The following is a 24,963-nucleotide window of genomic DNA, read 5'->3' as shown; positions in this document are numbered from 1 at the left end:
ACGTTAATGAAAATGACTAAAGGTGAGAAGAAAAAGAATCTTTCATAGCTCTCATTTTCTATGAAATAATTATTTTATTTTCCTTTGAATGAAACAGAACTCAGCCACTACATATACTAATAATAAAGTTTCAACCATTGAAAATGTCACACAACTACACAGCTAAGAAATATAACTGACTAATGACCATCTAATTTCCATCTAAAATCACTCTCCTAATCATGGTCAGGTCAGTTTAAAAGGCTCGTATTATCTTAATATACTAGGTTAATTATCTATACTTTAATACAGACAAAATTGCCTCCTGAGTATCTTTCACAGCTCTGTAACCTTCCACCAGCCAAATAAGTATGGCTGCTGGCAGACTAGACATTTTCTTTTCCTAGAGATTGGCTCACAGAAAACCATAAGGAAGAGTTATTAAGATCCTGAGATGAATATGAAAACAATAAAATGTAAATATAAAATTAATTATAGTTGGAAGGACCTGAAATCCATCTACTACCACCTTCTAATTTTAAAAATGGAAAAATAAAGGTTCAGCAAGGTCAAGCAATATGCCCAAGGAAACACAGCAAATTAATGGCAGGTCTCCCAGTTCCAGACAGTACTTCAGCAGTTTTACACAAAAGCATATTAACAATTAGGAGCAAGTGTGCAATTCATCATTCTTTCAACATCACTTTGTTCTTCAAATGATCACTTACTAAGAGCATCAGAATCTTGGAATTTTAGAGTCTGAGAGGGAAGCCTTTCATGATCCCTCCTCTTACAGATGAGGAAACTGATATCCAGGGAGATCTTGCTGTTCCATTCATTCATCCACAAACATTTACTGGACTGCTGCAATAAGCTAGGTTTTAGAGATACAAAGATACACAGGATAAGATCACAGTTCTTAAGGAGCTCATGTGGGACCAAGAGAAAAAAATATATAAATGTAATCCAACAAGATGGTTATTATAAGAGAGGTATTCACTAAGAAGAGTGGGGGCAGGAAGGAATTAATCAGCTCTGATTGTTTGGATATAACACTGTACACCAAGCATGAACAGATAGCTATTTACACCATTTAATCTTGGCTGCAATGTTTTATATTAAAACAGATGAAAAAAGTTCCACTTTCACCAAAAGGAGTAGAGACTACTGTTTTCTAGAGTGTCAGGCAGAGTGCCCGGCATTTCACACGTATTATTTAATCCTGAAAATGACTCAGAGGTAAGCAGTATTATCCCCATTTTTCAAAGAAGGAGGACCGCTGAGACAAGCTTGTCCAAGTCAAGATACACCAGAGTCATAATTTGAACCCAGGTTTGCCTGGCTCCAAAATCACATTCCTTTCTTTCTGTTAAACTATGAATCTCTCTGCACAGGATTTATTTGTTTAAATCATCCTCCACGTTCTTTCTCTACAGTCTTCGTTAAGCAATACACCTGCAATAAATAATTCTAGCCTTCAAGATTATCACTTCCTAGAATCAGGAATCAGAGTTTAAAAACCTTAAGGAAGGAAAGACAAGAAAAGGTTCTGCTTATACCCAAATAAAGTTTCCTCACTCATAAAAATTGAAATACTGGTGTAGTGAACTTCAGCTTTTACCTCTTGCTTAAAGGAGTCTTACTTTTTCTATGTTTAGATCACACCATAGGTGCTCCGTAAGTAGTAGTATTTTTCTTCAAGGTGTTGAGAGGCCAGACTCAAACTTTCTGAAGCTTTGAATTTAAAAAAGTACTAAGCATTTTCTTTTGTTGTTTCTATTCCTGTCCAAAACATTTTGAAATAGAGAAGGCTGGGAAAAAGCTCTATTCCAAGATGCTAAGGAGGAATTTAGGATGCAAATGGTTAGCCCGTTGCCCAGCCTTCTACAGCTAACCATGTTTCATCTTCGGGCAAAAGGGAAGATTTCAAATGCTAAGGGGCGAGTTGGGGAGGAGGACGGGGCCAAGGGGTAGAAGATCAAATCCTAATCCCTAGTATTAAGTCCAAGGAGCCTTCATAGTTGCCTGTGAATAAAGTAACTACGTGGGAAGCCCAGCTGAAACCAAGAAAGGAAAGCCCTTCTGGATAACGACGGCATCTTTTATTGAAAAAGTTGTACCGAAGTACACACTAAGTCACCCAGCAGTCTCCAGTGATGCGGGTCATGGAACAAAATTCAAAGAGGCCTTTTCTCTACATTTAAATGAACACATCTGAGCATTTAAACTGAAACCTCACGCCAAGCCCCCAGGAGAAAAATATAACCGCCCTCCGTAACAAGATTTTCGGTGCGGGCCGCAGCCTCGCGGCTCTCCGGGCACCGGCGTGGAGCTGCCGCGGCATCCCCGCGGTCCCCGCCCGGCGCACCCCGGCGGCCCTGAGCCCCGCCGCCCGCTCCGAGGGCGAACCCACGGACCGCCCTCCGCCGCCCAGGCTCACCTCCGGGCACGCCGCCTCCCGCGCCCTCCGGACCCCAGCGCCCGGCGACCAGCTGAAAAACGAGGAGGAAGTGGAGCGGGCGGGGCCCGAGGCAGAGGACCGTGCACTCCGACCCCCGCGCAGCCATCGCCCGGGACCCGCGCGGGAACGCAGGGAGCCGCCTCGCGACGGCCGAGTGAGGAACGCGGACTCGAGGGACCGAGCGGGGAGTGTGGGTTGGAGCCAAGGGCTAGCAGCGGCTGCGGAGGGCTGACCGGCTCCTCAGCTGGGGCCGGGGTAGCCTCCACTGCCCGCCGGATTTGCGCTGGCTCTGGGCGCGAGAAAAGGCTCGGGAAGCCTAACCCCGCCCAAACCCCGCCCCCGCTCACCTCTTGTTCCGCCCAGCCCCGCCTCGTCCTCTCTGGCCCCGCCCCGCCTACTCATAGCCCCGCCTCCGTTCCGCCCCGTCATTCCCCAGGCCCGGGTTTGGGCCCCACACTATCCATTCTAGCTCCGCCTTTTTCACACCTGGCCCCTCCTCACCACTCTGGCCCCGCCTCCAGGCCCGACACCTGGCGGGTGAGATGTTGGAGCTCAGAGTCCCAGGAAAGGCAAGGCCAGAGGATGGCATCACAGGCGGGTCCTTAGTCTAACCACAGAGTGACCTTGGGCAAGCCGCTGCATACCTATGATAACTACCATTAATTAATGTCTGCTCCGTGCCCAGCACCAAGAGGAGAACCAGACAGACAGACTGCTCTCAGCAGACAGAAAACCAGTAAACATAAATAAAGTTATTGAGTTGTGATGAGAGATGCAAAGGAAACAGGCAGGAGGCTGAAACATAGTGGAAGGGGACTTACTCCTAGGCTCCCCGCTGAAGCTCTCTCCACTCAACCCTGCTGCCCACTAAATTCTTCCTTGCGAGATAAATACCAGTCGCAGCTTGCCTGCCTCAAAAGGCTGTTATGAGAGCCAAGTGATCCCCAACAGGAGACCAGCGAGGCGACACTGGGCAAGTCATCCTCCCTCTCTGGGCCTGTTTCTTCATCCTTAAAAGGAGGAGGATAAGCTAGAGGACTTTGAAGGTCCAGCTCTGACACTCATTCAAGCCATCCACAGAAATGATTTGCAGGTGTCTCAAATGTGGACAACGCCATCCATGCTGCCATCAGTTAACGTTAGTAAATATTAGTGACTCCATCTGCCACAGACACTAGCAACTCCGATGGTGATTGATAATGAATTCCATCTCAAATCTCACTAGATCATACATTTCATCCTTTCTATTCATAACTGATTAGAAAGCTTCATTTGGCTGAAGAGATTCAGGCAAATCATTTTTGAACTTCAATGGCAGTGCGTTTCTCTGATTCTTCACAGAAAGCTTTATGGATTTGACACCTCTAAGACTCCTTGTAAGCAGAAATATCACTCCAAGCTCCAGACTCTGAATCTGTTTAAAAACTAAACCTGGTTGCAAAGAATCCAAAGGGTGAAAATTAGTTAAGACTTTTTTTCCCCAACTAAGTACCACCAGGAAAATGGAAACAATATCCATTGAAACTAGTCTGCTTAAGCTGGACTTAGGGAAAGAAAGGGGCCACAGAAAATGATAACCAGGTTGTCACTAATTACACTTCTACATAGGAAGGAAAGACAGTACTTATTGTCCCTTATTTCTATTTTGCTCTGAAGAATTTACGGGGCATGTAGACACTTATGCAATTCACCCTAACAGTATTTGGAGAAAGTAAAGTGTTATTCTGCTTCTACAGCTAGGGGATTTGAAACTGACTGGTTGAATAACTGTTGAAGGTCACAGCACCTGTCAGTGGAAAAAATAGAATTAAATGGCTGTTAGCTGAGCCATGGCAAGCATAATTGGAACTCCTAGGTCTCCCCAGAGTGTTATATCAATAACCATGAGAACGGACTTCCCTGGTGGTGCAGTGGTTAGGAATCCGCCTGCCAATGCAGGGGACATGGGTTCGAGCCGTGGTCCAGGAAGATCCCATATGCCATGGAGCAACTAAGCCCGTGTGCCACAACTACTGAGCCCGCATGCCTAGAGCCCGTGCTCCGCAACAGGAGAAGCCACTGCAATAAGAAGCCCACCCACTGCAACGAAGAGTAGTAGCCCCTGCTCACTGCAACTATAGAAAGCCCGCGCACCGCAACTAGAGAAAGCCCACGCACCGCAACTAGAGAAAGCCTGCGCACAGCAACGAAGACCCAATGTAGCCAAAAATAAACAAATAAATAATTTTTTAAAAATGATTAAAGGGGTAAAATTATTTAAAAAAATAACCACGAGAACAACAGTTATTTACATAATCTGTGAAAAAAAATACTTGTTGTTACTGTTCTTAAGTGAAAGGCAAACTGTGTAATTTGTTGGGCACTTTAAAATCCAAGCAAATAATTATAGAATATAATGTATGCATCTTGGATGGTTTTTTCTAGAATGATACACCAATTACTCTTGGTTGCTGGATATGGTGGCAGCACCTGACTCTGATAACAGGCGTTTTCACACTGCTAGGAAACGCTGGCTGATCAAATGACAATGGAAACTGGTGCTGTTGCTGTGGCCACCACCTACAAAGGTTCCCTAAAGTAGCATCTGTCTACCAACTTTCTGAGATTTGACCAAAGGGACTGTCATACAGTCTACAGTGCACCCATATCCCAGACACCACACTTCCTCTGAAGATTATGGAATTTTTGTTAAACTTTCCTGCCTTCACCCATCCTACTCCTCCCTTTCCCTGAATATCCAAACCCACCCTTTCTTCAAGACCCATTTCAAATGCCGCTTGCCCCTTGAAGCCTAGCCTGGTTCCCCCACCAGACACAGCCTCTCCCTTCTCTGAACTTCCAGAACACTTTTATTTCTCTCACAGCACTTACCACGTTCCATCTTTTGGTCCATTTCTCTATACATATTATGTCCTCTACTAGATAATGAGGTCCTAGACTTAGAGTCTATGTCTTATTCATCTTTGTAATACCCATTAGCCAGTCAGTGCCTTGCCATAGAAAGTGGAATATAACAATTATCATATTAACCTTGCTAGGTAGTGGGAGAATATAATGATCTAAGCACTTTTTAATATACTAGCACATTTAAACTCCAGCAGTATTAGAAGTGTGGTACTTTTATTACCCTTGTTTTGCTTTGACCTCTCCTTCTCACTGCTCTTGGCAGGTTCCTCTTCTTTCACCCAGACTCCGCATGTTGGGAATTCCACAGGCTGAAATCTGGGACCTATCTCTTTCTCTGTACACTCTGCCCCTGCCTCCACCCTACTCCCCCCACTTCTGTGATCTTATCCATTTCCCTGGCTTTAAATACCTTCCACATACTGGCAATGACCAGATTCACACTCAGGTGCTAATCTCAACTCTGTGTCTCTGTGTATGTGACATCATCGTCACTTGGACATGTCAGTTAATTATGTCCCAAAACATTTTGTCCTCTTAGTCTCCCCATCTCAATCCATGGTACCACCATCCAACTAATTATTCAAGCGAAAAACCTGGAGGTCATCATTGGTTCTACCCTCTGCTTCACCCACCAAGTCTAATTCAACCTTAAGTGCTGTTTACCTTGAATCTATCTGGAATCCATATCTTAATCCTCCTCTCCTACTACTATAGTCAAGTCCATGCTTATCTCTAGCTTAGACTCCATGTGCACTCTCCAGCACATTCTGAGGGAAGCCTGAGTGATCGTCTTAAAACAGAAGCAAAATCCCAAGTCCTTGCCACCCGTTAGAGTGGCCCCTGCTGCCTGCATTGACATCCCCCCGACACACACACACACCCCGTGTTCCTGGGTCACTGGCCCCTTTCAATCTCTGGAACCAGCCAGCATGGTCCTGCCTTGACATGAACTGCTCCCTCTGCCTGCCCTATTCTCTCCCCAGCCCTCCTCCTCCCCTGCTTTGCCTAATTCCTACTCCTCCTTCAGGACTGAGCTTATTTGTCACCTCTTGAGAGACAAACCAACCTAAGCTGGGTCTTCCACTCCCTCTGCCTATTACTCTGTATCACTGTGCCCTGTCCCCTCCCCTCACCACATTTGTCACAATTTTTAATGACATAATTTTAGTGTGCCTGATTTTCCCTATAGAAAATTAGCTCCAGATGGGCAACAGCTGTGTCTGTTATCCACCGGTGGGTGCCCAGTATATGGAGCACACAGTTGATGCTCAAAATGTTTGTTGGATGAATAAATGAATGTTAAGTAGTTTGCCCAAGATCTCTGAGCTAGCGAGGTAGAAAATGGTGAGCAGGGATTCAAACCCAGGTGGCCTGACTTCAAACTAAACTGAATCTCTCTCTGTAGACCCCATCCCTAATCTTTAAACCAGAGCCTTAAAAGCTGCCTTGCAGGACATAAAGCTGGTAAAGCAAGCACTCAGCTGCAGGGCCCAAGTGTTCAATAGCTGGCAGCTATTATTATTTGTGTGGCAGTTATTCTCTGATGTGCTTTTGCACTTACGAAACCCTTAAGCAAAGGGGAGTTGGTGCTTTGGAGTTAAAAAAGAGCACATGAGAAGGGAATTAGGGGGCCAAATAAATAAGAGGAATCAAAAATAAACATTGTCGTTTGCAAGTGGTATGACCTAATGAGTTGTCTTTTATATCAATGTTGTTGTTGACTTTTCTTTTTTATAATGGGGTCAACTGAGCTAAATTCAGAGCTAGGCAGATTCTCTGAATCTTCCATTCAACATTTCCATTATGGCTTGGTGATAAATTCTGCTGTGAGCCTTGGCGAGCCAAACTGAAAAGGTAATTAAAGATAAAAATGGATGCTGTCAATTTTACTGTTGAAGTTAAATGCATTTTCACAGATTAAAGGAAAAAAAGCAAGTATTGATAGGATATTAAAATCCAATTCTTCAAAAGAAATGATATAAAAATAAAAGGCCCCTTTCAGGGGCTATTTCAATGGCTGTGATCAAAATGTAAAAGAGCAGACATATTTTAATGCAGAGAGCTTTAAAAGAAAATTAATTGGCCACATTTTTATTAGATTGTAATAGCTAAATAGCACATAAAATCAAATATCACAAAAAGTATAAACCATGTATAAAACTGAGCTGTCTCAATAGAATTTAATAATAGCATATATGCGTATATATATATACACCACAATGTCACAGACCCAATTACCAATAGAAAAACACAAGAGAACAAAGAAATGGCAGTTCATTACAAAACAAAATAAATTATAATGTGTCCTGAACAAATACCAGCTCTTGTTATAAATGAAGATACTGTTTTCCACCTTAAGATAGTACACTGTAATATCCCATGCCCTCTAAATGTTGAAAACTTTTATATCTGGAAGTGATGAATCATATCATGGAAGAATTTTTTTAAAGACAAATATGAACAATACTCTATTGTGTACTTGTAGCTTGCAAAAGGATAGATCTTAAATCTTCTCCACACACACAAACAAAATGGTAACCATGTAGAGGTAATGGATATGTTAATTAGCTTGATTGTGGTGATCATTTCACAATGTATATGTATATTAAACATCAAATTTGTATACATCAATGACAGCTCCATAAAGCTGCTAAAATATAATTTCTACAGTAAAAAAACCACAAATATGGATTTCTGTAGATAAATTCCTTCAGCAGATTTGCAATTACTATGCAAAAGCTCAATATTTGTGTATAAGATCAACACAATTTATTAGAAATATGTAAATATTGATTGCATTAAATGAAATGTTCTTCATAGGTGACATACTATTATAAGTTTTAAAAAGAAACTTATGCCCTTACTTAATGACCACAAAACACAATTGCAAATGTTTGACTCTGTGCAAAAGGTAGAATTTAAATATTCTTATCAAATATACAGCCTATATCTCACTCTCTTTCTATTCTAGAAATGAGAGGCATTTATAGACACTGCCACATATACCAAAAATAAATCCAAAGGACAAATTATACTGCAGGTATAGACCACAAATGCTCCAGAAATTTGTAGCTATGCACCAGGAGAATTTTCCTCTTAGAATTTATTCATTGATTGCCAATTTAATTGTCCCTAGACTATTCCCACCTCAATCAAGGGATATTAAGAAATTATGATCCTCAAAAGCACTCAAAAAATTCAAAATTAAATATATTTCTCTTCCATTTGTAGTTTGTAAGCTGCCATGTAATGCGTTTAGGGATGTGAGGATAAATTAAAACCAAAATGGAGCTGTTTCTCTACTATGTTTGGGACTTTGCTCTAATTATCTGCTCCTCTAATTTATTTAGCAAGGTTCACTTTCTCATCTAGCTAGTGATTACTAATTGATGTCAAGTTTTCTATATGCATAAGAAGCAAGACCAGATGAGCAACCTTTTAACAATACAAAAAACTCCCTCTGAAAGTTAATGTATGGCACTGATTGTTCCAGAGAATCGATTTTCTTTAACCTAATTCTAAGCCACCTGATCCAAGTCTCTCAAATTGGAAATCATTTGGTAATTTCCAGTTCCACAGCTGTCTCACACGAGACACAATCTCTCCTTGCTCTTCTATAACACGCCTGATTAATAATCTTATTTATTTTCTGCTTTCCTCCCCTAGACAGTAAGTTCCGTGAAAGCAGAGACATTACCTATCTTGTTCACTGTATCATCCTGAGAACTTGACAAATAGCTGATTCTCAAATAATTGTTGAATGAATAGCTAGGAGGTGACAGAGCAAGGATTCACACTGGTGTTTATCTGACATCAAAGACCAAAGACTGCACTCCCCAATATGTCAAGAACATTCTGTATTTCCCAATCTACTATCTCACAGAGTGTTGGAGAGATCAAATGGGCATCAAAAGCACAAGCGGGCTTCCCTGGTGGCACGGTGGTTGAGAATCTGCCTGCCAATGCAGGGGACACAGGTTCGAGCCCTGGTCCGGGAAGATCCCACATGCCACGGAGCAACTAGGCCCGTGAGGCACAACTACTGAGCCTGCGCGTCTGGAGCCTGTGCTCGGCAACAAGGGAGGCCGCGATAGTGAGAGGCCCGCACACCGCGATGAAGAGTGGCCCCCGCTCGCCCCAAATAGAGAAAGCCCTCGCACAGAAACGAAGACCCAACACAGCCAAAAATAAATAAATAAAATTGAAAAAAAACACAAAAAACTGCTTTGTTTAAAAAAAAAAAAAAAAGCACAACAAGCAATTTCAACTCTGCTTCACCAGTGACTGAGAAGATCTGATGTAACCAAGGATCAAATATATCCTTTTCCTTACAGGTGACTTCAAGTATTCTTTAGTTTTCAACAAGTTGAGAACACTCTAGAAGTTAAGGGGTAAAGGGCTGGAGAGGGACAAGTGTGGGAGGCTCCCATAGAAGCCCAGGCCAGGGATGACAGCAATGGCTTGCACTGCAGTGGTGGCACTGGAGTTGTGTGACTTGGCACAAGTGACTCACCTCTTCTGAGCTTTGGTTTTCTCAGCTACATAAATAGAAAGTTTGCCTCTAAATCACTGGGCACATTGTAGGCCCTCAGTGCTACAATTATACTAAATGTTTTACAAGGTTATGGTGAGAATTAGCACTGATAAATATACAGTAACTGACACATTTGTGTACTCAACAAATGATAGCTTCTATTCTGTTGTATTGAGAAACAGGGTGTTCTAAGGCTGCAAAATGCTTTAGAAGAGCAATGAAAAGGAAAAAACGTATTTTAAATTCTCCTTTAAGACTATTTTAAAATAGCTTTTCTACCTACTGTATACCTCAGGGAACTCTACTCAGTGCTCTGTGGTGACCAAACTGAGAAGGAAATCCAAAAAAGAGGGGATATATGTATACATATAGCTGATTCACTTTGCTTTACAGTATAAACTAACACAACATTGTAAAGCAACTATACTCCAATAAAAATTAATTTAAAAATAAATAAATAAACCTCACATTAAACCTAAAATAAATAAATAAATAAAATAGCTTTTCTGTAATTTGCCAGAGTCTACCAGTACACTTATTCTGCAGCTAAACTGGGCCAGTGAAATAAGTTAACAGTGGCTAACTCTGGGCAAGATAGTAAGGGCAATTATTATTTAATTGTTTGTGTATTTTCCAAAGTGAGCATGTACTGCTTTTGTGATCGGGAAAAGCAAGTTGTTAGATTGTTTAGGACTCAGAAGACAATTTACCCCGGATTCTCTCGTTCTGTATTCTCTCAAAGTAATTCGGTCTGACTTTTTCAGAGACTCTTATTATATAAGGCTGTTGGGTACAGAATCAAAGACGTGGCCTTTCCTATTGTTAGGCATAAAGGAACTTAGAGAAGACATTCTTCCTGCCAGGATGAAAGGAGGCCAAAATCCTCTCCAACTGTGAGACCCACTTCAAGGATAACAAATGAATTCATATATGTACATTTACTCAAGGGGTCAATCCAGTTCCCATTTTTATTGGGCTCTTACAGGAGAAAATAGGGGAAAGTACTCCTTTTAAAATCTGAATTGTTAATATGAATGTATACTATAAAGATGGATTAAAAATTAACCAAGATATGACCCATCAATTCCACTACTAGGTATATAGAGAAAGAGAAATTAAAACACATGTCCACACAGAAACATATACATGAGTATTCAAAGCAGCAATACTCATAATAACCAAAAATCAGAAACAACCCTAATGTCCCCAAACTAATGAATAGATAAAATGTGGTATAATCACACAATGGAATATTATTCAGTAATAAAAGGAGATGAATTCATGCTATTATTTCTCTCATTTAGTAAACAAAGAAATGAAATACCAATACACACTACAACGTGGATGAACCTTGAAAACATTACACTAAGTGAAAGAGGCCAGTCACAGAGGACCACATAGTATATGATGCCATTTATATGAAATTCCCAGAATAGGCAACTCTGTATAGACAGAAAGTAGATTAGTGGTTGTGTAGGGCTGAGGAGGGACCTGGGGGTGATGGCAAATTGGTACAAGATTTCTTTCCCAGATGATGAAAATGTTCTAAGATTGTAGTGATAGTTGTACGACTCTGTGACTATACTAAAAGTCATTGACGTGTACCCTTTAAATGAGTGAATTGTATGGTCTATGAATTATATCTCAATAAAGCTGTTACCAAAAAATTAATAAGTAAATAAACCAAGAAAGGCAAATAACTATCTTATTTCATGTCATTCTGAATTCATTCATTTTCTTTTTCCCCCATTAATCAGTTCATTAGAAATATTTTAAATTCAACTATTTTGTGAAGATATGAGTTCTGGAAAGGACAGGTAACATCGGAAGAATTATCAGAAGCTATTTAAAGCAGCTATAAGATGGTCTTTCTCTCTTTTTTTTCTCCAGTTGAGTCATACCTTCAAACTTTTTCTTTGAAAGTTTAGGGAAGACTCATTTTTTTTTAATACTGGAAAAAAAATCAGGCTTTCTTCCTCCCCCCAAATATCTTGGACAAATCACATCTGTTTAAAATTTATTCTTGTATTTATTGGTTTTGCAAAAGAAGGCATCGTCTTACACAGTATTTGTAATTAAAAGCAAATCATTTGTTTAAAAAAAGGGCAGTTTGCCAAAAAATGGTTTTGGTCTTTTATAATTCTCATTAAAACAATATCTAGCCAAAAAAAAAAGAATGGACAATTCCCAATTAGCCTGAACAATGGAATTAAAGTTGCATGATTAACTTAAATAGTGTCTTTTAAAAATAGATACCAATTATATATTTAAAAGTGAGCATGATAGGGGCTTCCCTGGTGGCACAGTGGTTAAGAATCTGCCGGCCAATGCAGGGGACACGGGTTCGAGCCCTGGTCTGGGAAGTTCCCACATGCCATGGAGCAACTATGCCCATGCACCACAACTACCGAGCCTGCACTCTAGAGCCTGCAAGCCACAACTACTGAGCCCACACGCCACAACTACTGAAGCCCAAGTGCCTAGAGCCCATGCTCCACAACAAGAAAAGTCACCACAATGAGAAGACTGCACACCGCAACGAAGAGTAGCCCCCGCTCACTGCAACTAGAGAAAGCCCGCGTGCAGCAACAAAGACCCAATGTGGCCAAAAATAAAATAAAATAAATTAAATTCAAACAATAAATAAATAAAATTGTGCATGATAGAAGTGATAAAACCACAAATTTACTAGAAGTATGTTATAGACTTTGCCATGGGGAATATCTTTATATGCACGTTACTAACAACAAGAACTATAAATGATAGTTTTGCCTGCATAAACACAAAAAGCCTTCAGTATACCTGCATCAAAAATGAAGTTTTTAGGGGCTTCCCTGGTGGTGCAGTGGTTGAGAATCTGCCTGCCAATGCAGGGGACACGGGTTCGAGCCCTGGTCTGGGAAGATCCCACATGCCGCGGAGCAACTAAGCCCGTGAGCCACAACTACTGAGCCTGCGCGTCTGGAGCCTGTGCTCCGCAACAAGAGAGGCCGCGATAGTGAGAGGCCCCCGCTTGCCACAACTAGAGAAAGCCCTCGCACAGAAACGAAGACCCAACACAGCCATAAATAAAATAAATAAATAAAATTTTTTTAAAAAATGAATTTTTTAGAAGTTAAATGCTCTGATAGAAAACTGAGCAAAGGAGATGGACAGTGCACAAAAGAATACAAATGAACAATATCTGGAAGAAAAAGAAAAAGAAAGCATTTGACATGGTTTTACTCACTGTGTAATGTGCAATATTGTTTGCAGAATTCTTCCCTCCCAGGGATATTGGTTTTAAGCCAAAACAGCAATAAGAAAAAAGACGTTAGGAAATTTTAAGAGTAGTTCATCATATTCACTTAATGTCTTTTTAAATTAGATTGTAACTACTTATCTGAGTTAGAGACCCTAGTCATCCTCTACTCCCTCTCTCTCATCCCTCACTGCGTGGGAGCCTCCCTCCTCTCTGTTCTTAGACCCTCATCCTTCCTTGCCTGACTATTTCGGTAGCCTCCTATCTGGTTTCCCTGCCTTATGTCTCTTCCTACTTAATCCATCTTCTGGACTCCAAGAGTTAGAGTGTTAATTGTTTCTCTCATTTACTTAAGAATCTCAGCAGCCTCTGCATTGTATCGAGCACAAACTCCAAGATCTGTGAAGCTGTCTTCTCTCCTTAGCATACGTGTCCAACCTCATCTCTTGTTCCTCTTCTTCCCCTAACGAGCTATGCTCTAGCTCTGCTCAGCGACAGATTTTCCATAAAAATGTGAAGCTTTCCCACTGCCAGGCCTTTACACAAGCAGTTCCTTCTGCCTTTACTCCCTAACCTCAGTGTACAGCCACCTGGAGTCTAGCACATCCTCCACATTGTTAAGTAGTTGATGACAGCCCTGCCTTTCCTGCAAGACTGAACATTAAGAACTGAGGATGAGGGGAGGGGTAAATTGGGTATTTGAGATTAACATAAACACACTACTATATATAAAATTGATAAACGTCAAGGACCTAGTGTATAGCACAGGGAATTATATTCAATGCCTTGTAATAACCTATAATGGAAAAGAATCTGAAATAGAATATATGTATATATGTAACTGAATCACTTTGCTGTACACCTGAATCATTATAAATCAACCGTACTTCAATTTAAAAAAAAAAAGAACTGAGGACATGTCTTACTCATCCATGAATCCACATCACCTAAAATTACCAGGAACATGGTAAATATAAAGAAATAAAGAAATGAATCCACTTTCTGATTTTTTTCCAGAATGTAGAATATTTTTTCACTGCTAAAACAAATACTTTCATGGAACTTTCAAAGTGCTGGACTGTAGAAATTCCATAGTCTTATTTTCTGATTAAGAAAAACACCAGCAATAAAATTATATGCAGGAACATGATTTTTTTCCACGATTTATTTTTAAAAACGTGATTTGTAACTCACCAAAATGAAATCAATTCAAGATTTTGATTTTAAAGTTTGACTCAATATTTGAAACTTTTAGCCTTTTGGTTTCCTATTTTTTTCTGTTAAGGTGCTCTTGTACCCGTAGTGCCCCTGTGAGAACCCACAAGTTTTGCCCAGGTGAGAGGATGAAATGCCTGCTGTAGGTGGAGGAGTGCCCCTGTTCAGATGAGGATTGCTAAGCTTACATTTGGGATGCGTCATCAGGAACCAGAGGGGTCTGCAATCTAGGGCTAAAAATACACCACAGAACAGAGGAAAAAGAAGCTGGGTGAGAATCTAGGCTAGCAGTCAGCCCGAGAGCAGGAAAAAACCCAGTTATAGAAAAGCCCCTGCTGCAACCCCACCTTCTACTTTTCCCCCACAGTATGAAATTATTTCAACAAAAGGGTGAATATGTCAAAATTTGCCCATCTTTTGGGTGAAGTTCTGAAGACTTGCTTCTAATGTGGTGGTAAAATATGCTAAGCTGTCTTACCCATTACAGTCTTTGAAGTTGTCACAACTTTAAGCATGTGTTGAAGGGGTGATCAGAATATGGAAAACCCACCAGTTCTACTGACCTGGATGGAAAAGAGGTGTATTTTAGGATTTCACTCCACCATATCAAGAGCCACTATTCATTCCTTCATCAATATTTATTTGTTGCCTAATAGGTACCAGTTTCTGTTCTAGGTACTGGAACATAGCTGTTGAATGAAACAAAGTCCTTGCTCTGGAAGCTTATATTCCAGTGGGGTAGACGGACAGTAAACAGGCCAGATGGTGTTGAGTGCTATGGAGGAAACTCAGCAGGGAGAAGGAGAACGTGAGTGTGTGGGGAATAGACTGCTCTTCTGTAGGAAGTAGCCAAATAAGGTGACATTGAAAGAGACCTGCACGAGATGAGTGGGCCATACTGATGTTCCCAGGGGAAGAGTATTCCCAAGTCAGAGGGAATGGCAAGTGCAAAGACCCTGGGATGGAAGAGGGCTTGGTATTTCAAGGAACAAGGGGGCTCATCTGATGAACACAGAGTGAGGAAGGGAGCACAAGGTGGAAGGGAAGGTAGCAGAGGGGCCAGAGTATGGGGCACCTTGTAAACCAGTGTAAAGAATCTGGCTTTTACTGAGCAAGAAGGGAAGCCATTGGAGAGTTTCGACCAAACCAGTAGCACAATCTTACATTTCGAAAGGCTGCTGTGTTGAGAATTGGCTGAAGGGAAGGAAGCAGATGGAGGCTGTAGCAATAGTCCAAGTGAGAGAGAATGGTGGCATGAATCAGTGTACCTGCAGTGGTAAATGGTTGGATTCCAGATACATTCTGGAGATAAAGCCAACAGGATTTATCAGTTCACTTCTCCATCTACCTCTACTTCCGTGCATAGCGAGACTGAAAGGTCATTCTACGACATACAGTCAACCCTCATTATGTACAGATTCTGCATTTGCAAGTTTGCCTTTAACCCCAAAACCAATACTCACAGTGCTCTCCTGGTCACTGTGGACACGCACAGAGCCATGGACATATTTGTTGCCTGATGTCCATTTTCCCAGCTGAAGTCAAACAAGGGGCCACTCTGCCTTCTTGCTTCAGCTCATACTGTAAACAAGTGTTCTTTTGGTCATTTTTGTGCTATGCTTTTTGAATTTTTGTGCTTTTTGTCGGTGATTTCACTTTTTAAAATGTCCCTTCAGTATAGTGCTCGCTAGTGTTCCTAAACACAAGGCGGCTGTGACGTGCCTTACATAGAAAATATATGCGTTAGATAAGCTTCATTTAGGTATGAGTTCAAGTGCTGTTGGCCATGAGTTCAATATTAAGGAAGTACCAACGTACATTAAGTGTCTCTAAACAGAAACACACATAAAACAAGGTTATGTATTGATCTGTTGATGAAAAGTGTTGTAACCAGAGGCACAAAGGAACCTAACCTGTCATTTCACTAAGAGCAATGGCTCAGGATTTGCTAATTCAGCGTTCATGCTGACTTTACAGAACATGGCTACCACGAACAAGAATCAACTGTATAAAGAGGAATTTAGAAGATTCAAAAAGCACTATGTCAAAGGGGCTTGGAAATAGCTTGAACATCACCACGTGCAGAAAACTCCAAGGCACTGCTATTCCTTAAGAGCACTTAATGAGGGATTAGGCTGGGACCCCGTATCTGATTGACAACACTGCTAAGGCTCAATGCACTGGTTCTCATCCCTGGCTGTCCATTAGATCACCCGGGGAGATTTCCAGCAATGGTAATGCCAGGGTCCACTGCAGAGGTTGCTTTAATTGGTATGGGGTATAGCCTGGGTACAAAGAAATTTAAAAGCTTTTCAGATGATTCCAATATGCCGCAAAGCACTTCTCAAACTTCAGCATGAATTAGAAACACATGCAGAGCTTGGTAAAACAGATTGCTGGGCTCTATGCCAAGATTTTTATTCAGGAGGCCTGGGATGGGACGCTAGAATTTGCATTTCTAGCAAACACCCAGGTGACACTCCACAGACCACACTTTTAAGTAGCACTGCCCTACAGCACTTCCATCAGAGGGTTCTATTCTAAGTGACAGCATCCTAAGCAAAGCTCAGCGATGGAGCTCCCTTTGGCCAAACTGAACTATTCTCATCTTTTGGTTCCTTTTCCCCTGTGGCCTTAGTTTCTCTTGCATAACCTTCCACGTGGCTTGGGCTGCCGACTGGGAGGAGCTGGTCCTAATGCAAGATCCTCAGTATTCTTTCCTCACATCCACACATCAAGTCTGGCTTGGCTCAGCCCACATGTTCATTCTCAAACCCATCCCTGGAGACAGACATGGTAATCTGGCCAGACTGAGTGATGTGCTCACCTTTGTGAAAGGAGTGGGATTATCTGATTGACAGACCTACCAGGACCACCTGGAGAAGAGGGGCAGAAAACCAGAGTGGAAAACCCGTGGCTTACAGGAATGATGAGCTCAAGGCAGTGGTCACCTCTCAGGGGTAGAGGGAAACAGAGAAGAATGAGACCTCAAAGGGACACACAGGGGGCTTCAAAAGTACTGATTAATTTGTTTCTGAAGCTGGGTAGTGGATACACAGGGCTTTCATTTTAATTCTACCTTTCACGTTTTACTATGTTTGCACATATGTATGTACATACACACACACACAACTTTTAAGTCCAGTATGAACATCCATCAATACCAAAGGCTGGCAAACGACTCTTATTTCACTAGATAGACTTCTGATAGGGTAGTATCAGATGAGACCTAAAAGAAGGACAGCTCTCCGTTTTGCTCAAACTGGGCTACAGGTTCTCCAACATGGTAGGGGAACAACGAATAGAAAATCTTCACTGCACAGTTCCCATCTTTCTCTTTTTATGATGTTTACATTTCTGTCCATTTTAACATCTTATTTAAAAGTAACTGGGACTTCCCTGGTGGCGCAGTGGTTAAGAATCCGCCTGCCAATGCAGCGGACACGGGTTCGATCCCTGGTCCGGGAAGATCCCACATGCCGCAGAGCAACTAAGTCCGTGTGCCACAACTACTGAGCCTGTGCTCTAGAGCCACGAGCCACAACTACTGAGCCCATGGGTCACAACTACTGAAGCCTGTGCCTAGAGCCCGTGCTCTGCAACAAGAGAAGCCACCGCAGTGAGAAGCCCATGCACCGCAATGAAAAGTAGCCCCGGCTCGGCGGCAACGAGAGAAAGCCCACACGCAGCAATGAAGACGCAACGCAGCCAAAAAAAAAGTAACTGCAAGAGTAGCCACAGTATGCATAAAGCGTGAAAAGACCACAGCCCTATTAATCCTGGTATCTTTAACAGTTATTGCTAGAGAATTTTTTCCTTCACCACTTCCATTCTTTCCAAGTTTTATTCAAAAAAAAAAAAAAAAAGAGGGGGAGGGTGATTAAGATGTCCATAAAGAGTAATCATCATTACAATATTCACCTGGACAGCAATAACAAGGACCCAATTCAGTTGGTACCATCCTATTTTCCCACTAGACAAGTTAAAAAAAAAAGGCAAAGCTTTCTCAATGTGGAAGAATAGGACAGCTTTTACACTGAAATGGTGCCCCAAATGAGTTATAAAATCCCTGATTTTGTCTTCTATTTATCCTTTTCTTTCTGTTCTTTTTCTTTCTTCTCACGCTCAGCTTTTGCTTCTTCTTCCTCATGTTTTTTGATCAACTGTTCCACTTCCTTTTGTTTGAGAACTCTGATGACTGTCTTTCCATTCTCTCTTGTTAGTGTGGCAATTTCCACTAGAAGCAAACACACACACTTGTAATACAGGCAGCCATACTTAGCCAACACACTTAATAAGCAACCACAGTTTAATCTCTTCATACCATTTGAGCCTTAGTACACCACTTTTCCAAGTTTTCTGCTTAATATAATTCATGGATACTTTCATGGAAACAAAATACCTTCAATATTGTAATGTTTTTATGAATATTTTTACTTTAATATCATCTTTATCTTCACCCATACTAACTTTCTGAGCTGCTGTTCTGTTACTTTTTTGGAAAAAGTACAACCAGCCAATTGCTCTAGCTGGCCTGACCAGAAGGAACCAGTTTCCTTGTTAGAACTTCTGAAGGCTCAGCCAAAATCTTTAACCAGTACTTACACTTATTTTTCATGAACTTTTCAAAACAAAGGCATGAAAAGCAGCTCCCATGACTATGGATGAGAAAAGCAGACTAATGCCAAAAGGAGGAGAAATTTTGAGAAGGGAAAATTGAGTAGTGCCTCCTTGAAATTAGGTAGAAGTAGACAAGAGGACAATCTGCAAGTAAATGGCATTTTTTAAAGCAACACCAGGAGCTAAGTTATCCTAAACTAAATCAATACGTTAATTTACTACAATTTTTGAAAAACATTATTTACAAATATTGTTTTTTATATGGTCATATAACTTTAGCTAAATAAAGCATTTACAATTGCAAACATGGGCTTAACATAAGAGATCAGTAGATTCAGAAGAACAGAGGGTACAACTCATGCAAATGTTATACCTCTGATAAAGTACCCCAAACATATATAACCATATAATTACTTTCATATTCTTTATTATATGTACACGTGAGCATAGATATCATTGTCAAGAAGTCGATAAGATAAAATAGCATGGATCAGATTTAACTATGAATATTGAGAACATTCAGGCTCAAGTCCTTAAGCTTGTTATGTAGTGTGGGATGGTGGCTCCAGAACTCGTCAGTGTTGACCTTGGTCAAGTCTTAGGAAATAGCTGTAAGGTCACCTAACTTATAGGGCTGCTGTTTCAGTGCACTATGATAACATGTTAAAGGCCTACTCAATCAATTCCCTCACTAAGCAAACAAATTAGAGGAGTGGACATAAATTACCTTTTTCAGCAGAGAGCTTACTAACATCCATGGTCTTATTTAGGACTTTGATAGCTAAAGCAAGAGCTGACTTCAAAGTCATTTCTCCTTCTTTGTAATCTTGTTTTAACATCGACACAGCTGCCTATAAAACATAAGGAAGAATCAACATAGAGAATTTCCTTTAAATTTTTGCGTTTTTTAGGAACATGAATAATGCCTGAATAATTATTGGCATTATAACCAACATAAACAATTTTGATGGCAGGGAGGGTTGACATGGGATAGGGGTGCAAAGGAGGGATGTTGATGATCTATGAATGAATCCCAGGTATCCATGATTGAATTCAGGGGGTCTGTGAACTAGTATGTGGGAGACTGGGGAACTAGATCTTATTTTCACAACTTCTAACTGAAAATTAGCACTTCCTTTCATTATTACTGTAGGCAATAAACCCTAGTAGTATTAGTAGTACCTGTGACTTCATCACCAATAGAAATCACAGATATTTTCATATCACATTAAGGCTGTTGCAGCTACCTTAAAATGTTGTTTACACTCATCACTACTTTAAAACTATGGCAGTTACTAGACCCTTCGCTACATTCTATAGCAACACAAAAATACTCACAGCGCTATTATTTCCAATGCATGTAGCTTTCCATCCTCCATAATTTCCGCTAGGGTCACTCTGATAGAGCTGAAAGCCATAGTGCTTATCCCAGCCAATGTAAAGCAATGAAACACCAAAGGGACGTTTTCCTTTAACAGAGAAAAAAAAAGCCAAACATACCAACAATCTAAATTTAGTATCACTATGGTTACTTGAGCTCAGTGGCTAACCCCTTTTCTGTGAAGTTAAGCATTCATAAACTGTTCTGTGTTCTGGCCACCATAGATAAGCTCCATCAAAAATTCCACTTTTGTTTCTAGGATTTGGATGCAGCCAGGAGAGGGAATAAAGACAAAGAGGACCAGTGCTAAATTTCATCATTATGTAAAAAGCAATTTGTTTCCTCATTTGAAAAGGTTATTTTGGCCTTTCAATAGTCTATTAATAAAATGTTTGATAGTCCACATAGTGGAAGCCAGTTAGTTCATGAAGTGAGAATGTATGAAAAGCGTCTACTTATTTCATTTTCAATTTCATTTTACCATCTCAAAAAGGTTATTACTCATGAAACGTTTTATCTTTTGGGAATAAAATTTCCAAAAGTTTCAGTACCTCCAAACTGTGTATAAGCTTGTTTGATATCACACAGTGCTGTGACCAACTGCTCACAAGGAATTGGCTCCTGATACTGCAATAAATACCTAGGATAAAGAAACTGGCATATGAATAGTTTTCTCTAAAACACTCTATATACACACTCTAAGCAAAATACCCTCTGAAAAGAAATCTCTGCCATGGGGTCAACATAATAGTCACTTATAAATAATCTAAAGGGGGAGAGTAGAGGGCATGGCAACATCTTAATAATCATACAGTAACTAATATTTTACAAGTTTGGTTAAAGAAAAAAACACTGTAATTTGCAATTAATAGGTTTTTAATGACTTTAATCTTTACAAAAAATGAGTTCTTAGAAACATCGAAACTAATTTTACATATCATCAATTATACTATTTATGACCATACCTTTGAGCAATGAGCCTCAGTTCATTAGTCAGAACGTTAGCATCAGAAGTTATGCCTGCCACACTGCAGGCCATATCCCTTGAGGAAAAGAAAGACATTTATCTGTAAGCAGGGAAGATGTTTACCAGGGGTATTTTACAAGTTTTAGAAAGTACTAAGCTCTATTAGAAAGTCACCATGCTTCCTCTCAGCTGCTATACCCTTCAGATAAAACCTATGTGTGTTTTATCTTTATAGGAAACTTTCAACTTAATGTCATTCAACACATAAGATAAGCAAATGCACACTTAAGTTCTTCATAACAGATGTATTTACCATCACCACCCTGTGAACAGGGCAAGAGAATAAACACTAGGAAGCTAGGGTAAATCCCAAGAAGATTCAACCACAAGGAAGAAAAAGGTTTTGCCAGACAGGAAGACAGACTACCCCATGCTCTTGGGTAGTAAGTACTCTCACCTCCTAAGGCCTAACTTGATGGGGGTGAGGGTGAGGGGACCCGAAGGGCAGGATATTTTATGAGCCTGCCTAGGAAGCTCAGGGCTAGGCTTACAGGGAGTATGCATTTCTTTTCTCTACCCCCCGTTCCCTGAAAGCTGCCCTGGCTCTCCTACAGCCTCGACACCCTCTGGCACTGTGCCTAATCAAGCCTGCAAGCTGCTGAGGGGCCCAACAGTGACTCTGTGGAGGAATGACACTTTCTTGGGTGAGTGTATCAAAAAGGCCCTATAACCAGAATTCACCTGGCTCACCACTGAAGGGAAAGTCTGCAATGAGCAAATCCAGCTCTCTGCTAGCTGCAAAGCCCTGAATACCCAACTGTAACAGAAACTTCACTAAGTGTACAGGGCTTGTCTAAACTTTTCCCAGACCTTCAGGAGGCCTGTTCTTTGGTAAGATTCAGTATAATTCAAAATAATTCCTGAGTAACCATTATTATAAACAATACCTTGAGGGCCTCCCATATGCCAAACACTGTGCTAATTTATCTCATTCATTTTATTTTATTTCATTAAACTGCCACAACCACTCTAGTAGGCTCTGAAGCCCAGAGAAGTTGAACAATGGGTGTGAAGTCACAGCTTGCATTGGTGGAGCCCATATTTAACCCAAAGCTGTGTGACTACCAAGCTTGTACTCTTATCACTATACAACGCTGTTTCTCCACTAAGTACTTGACCCCGCACTTAAAAAGAATAACATATGGTCCTGGGCCTCAAGGAAGTTTCAAGCAAATAAGTTAAAAGGAAAAAATTTCAGAAGTAAAAACAGAACAAACTGTTCAATTCTATCATGTCACATGGAATAGCCCTCCCAAAATATGATGAGATGTTTTCCCTAAGATTTCACTTACTCATTCAGTTTATAAATTTTTTCAGAAAAAAAGACTTCATCAAGAAGCTTGTGGATGTTACGTCTCTCTGCTGCAAGCAGAACACCATCATTTGCTAAAATTCCCAAACAGGTGCCTGCATGCCCTATAGCTTCCATGGCATATTCAACTTGGTACAAGCGACCTACAAGACAAAAGCAGTGAGAAACCAAGACTCTCCTCCTTGTTCTTGCACCAGTGGTTCAAGAGAAATCAGCAACAACACTGGAGGGCTACAAACAAGAGTCCCACTTTTACTCATAGTCCTATGATGTACATAATCAACCTGGTGATCATCACTTCAAACTACAGAAAGGATGAACAACTCAGTATTAAAAAAAGTTTGTAGATTCCCCACCCACCCCTAAAATTCAAACACTTAAAAAAAATTTTTTTTTATTTGAGACAGATCAAACAATTTATATTTTACCTTCTGGAGAAAATATAGTGGTCCTGGAGTCATATCTTCGAGACTGCAAAGGAAAAACATACAAGTGATTCCTACCCACTTTTAGTAAGCCAACTCCTGTAAACCCACAAATCATTTTACAGAACACATCCTGGTATACAAAATTCAGAGAGTGGGAGGAAACTGGTAAGACATCATTCCATTTCAATCTTCTCATGCAAGTCTGTAAGCTGAGTACAAGCAATACAATTTATCAGGCAACAGCTTACTGGCATGTGTATTAACTCACCATGTTTTCTGAACTTTATGATAATTCCTGTAAAAAGAAAATAGGATGATTATTAAAACGAAACTTAAAATTTAAAAAGCATTTCTTGACTTGAGAAAAAAATGTTTTCTTCACTCTCTTCATTCAGCCAGCATTTACGGTGCACCAGGCACTATGCTAAATGCTGGAATGCCAGCATGGGTAAGAGCAATCCCTTTCCTAAAGAGCGTACAGTCTGGTGGCCAGGTGAGGGAGGAAGACACAGAAGGACAATTATAAAGCAATGTGGAAACAGCGGCACTAAGAATAGAGTGGGAAGAGGTTTGGAGAAAATCAAGAAAGTATTTTTTGAGAAACACATACAGAAAATGAGCCCAAATTAGAGACGGGAGAGGCAGAAATAAGGCTGAAAACATTTAGGTCTAAGAGGAAGAACAGGGGAAGAAAGAAGGGAAAGGCATCAGGCAGAGGAGAAAGCTTGAGCAAAAGGCACTGAGGCAGGATAGCTTAATGGGCGAGAGAAATTGCTGAAGTTAAAAAAAATATGAAAAAACCAAAGAATTAAGCAAGTATCCAGACCATGTAGAGCTTTGAATGCCAAGCTAAGAGGCTTAGGCTTTCTCCAGAGACTGATACGGGGTCCTGAACTATGAAGGGGAGGAGCGGGATGGTAATCTTTGGCATCATTACTATTACTGCAAAAGACAACACTAGGGCTCAGCGTGATTTGGTGGAAAAGCCAAACTTCGGCCTCCAGAGCCAATTTTCCCAAATTCTAGAATATCGGCAATTAAAAATGTAAAGATAAGTAGGGATCAGGTCCCGAAGGCCCGCGTGCCCAGGTAAAAACTATGAATTCTATCTCTTAAGCAATGGGGCTCCAAAGAATGATGCTGGGCCAAAAAGCCACAGGAGCTGACAGGCATTTTAGAAAGATCGCTCTGGCTGGTGAAGACTGGGGCAGGGTAACCAGTCATGAGGCTGCTGCAACACGCAGGTGAAAGGTAAGGCTAGCCCTGAGCAGAGAGCCAGGAGAGCACAGAGAGGAGACGGCCGGGGCTTCTGATTCGCGAGAGAACACAACTTTCTCATCTCCACGCCTGACGCAGGACAACGGCCCGAGGCGAGTTCACCTGCACCTCCTTTCCCGCAGGTTTACTTTCACTACGGACTCTTACAGTGACGGAGGCAGCCCTACAACTCTGTCCTGCCCACCGGCCCCACGCCCGCCCCGCCGCTCGAGCGTCCCCAGCCCCGTGGTGCCTGCTCAGTGCAGAGAAGCCCGACGGCGGCCGTCCGGAGTCAGTCCCGCGGCCGGTCCATCACCAAGGAGCCGGTGCAGAGTCATCATGTCCACGGTTCCTCGGCGGCCGCTGCAGGCCGGGACCAGCTCTGCCGCGACGCTCAGGATCCCCGCCCGCGGAGAGAGCGGCCAAGCTTCCGCGAGTGCGCAAGGGGCAAAGGCTCACCGAGGGGAGACGCTGAAGAGCCTACACGGAGCTCTTTCTCCGCGAGAGAAAATCCACCACCACTGCGTGAGTATCCGCTGCTAATATGGCCCCCGCGCGTGCGCAGAGCCACCAGGGGGGGGCGGGGCAGCCGAGGACGCGG

General features: G+C 41.5%; 2 protein-coding genes across 5 annotated transcripts in view; both read right to left on the bottom strand.

The window, feature by feature from the left end:
- Positions 1-2,732, bottom strand: part of CHRNA5 (cholinergic receptor nicotinic alpha 5 subunit) — a 62,347-nt gene extending 59,615 nt beyond the window's left edge. For 2 of the 4 annotated variants that reach the window (XM_057543747.1, XM_007173432.2), the window contains exon 1: positions 2,420-2,732. In XM_057543747.1, the coding sequence (XP_057399730.1) occupies positions 2,420-2,546 (127 nt within the window). In that variant the 5' untranslated portion in view covers positions 2,547-2,732. The remainder of the gene's footprint in view (positions 1-2,419) is intronic. The other 2 variants (XM_007173433.3, XM_028164325.2) reach the window with 2 other exon arrangements.
- A 15,430-nt stretch (positions 2,733-18,162) lies between these two features.
- On the bottom strand, positions 18,163-24,963 carry PSMA4 (proteasome 20S subunit alpha 4). The gene is made up of 9 exons (XM_007173435.3): positions 24,822-24,963; positions 23,374-23,400; positions 23,106-23,148; positions 22,658-22,820; positions 21,304-21,381; positions 20,890-20,978; positions 20,296-20,426; positions 19,685-19,808; positions 18,163-18,574 (listed from the first exon to the last, which is right to left on the bottom strand). The coding sequence occupies exons 2-9, from the start codon at positions 23,374-23,376 to the stop codon at positions 18,420-18,422; spliced, it is 786 nt and encodes a 261-aa protein (XP_007173497.1). The 5' UTR covers positions 23,377-23,400; positions 24,822-24,963; the 3' UTR covers positions 18,163-18,419.

The sequence above is a fragment of the Balaenoptera acutorostrata genome, chromosome 3, assembly GCF_949987535.1.
Source record: "Balaenoptera acutorostrata chromosome 3, mBalAcu1.1, whole genome shotgun sequence".
NCBI classification, from domain to species: Eukaryota; Metazoa; Chordata; class Mammalia; order Artiodactyla; family Balaenopteridae; genus Balaenoptera; species Balaenoptera acutorostrata.
This window is presented reverse-complemented; position numbering and strand designations above follow the sequence as displayed.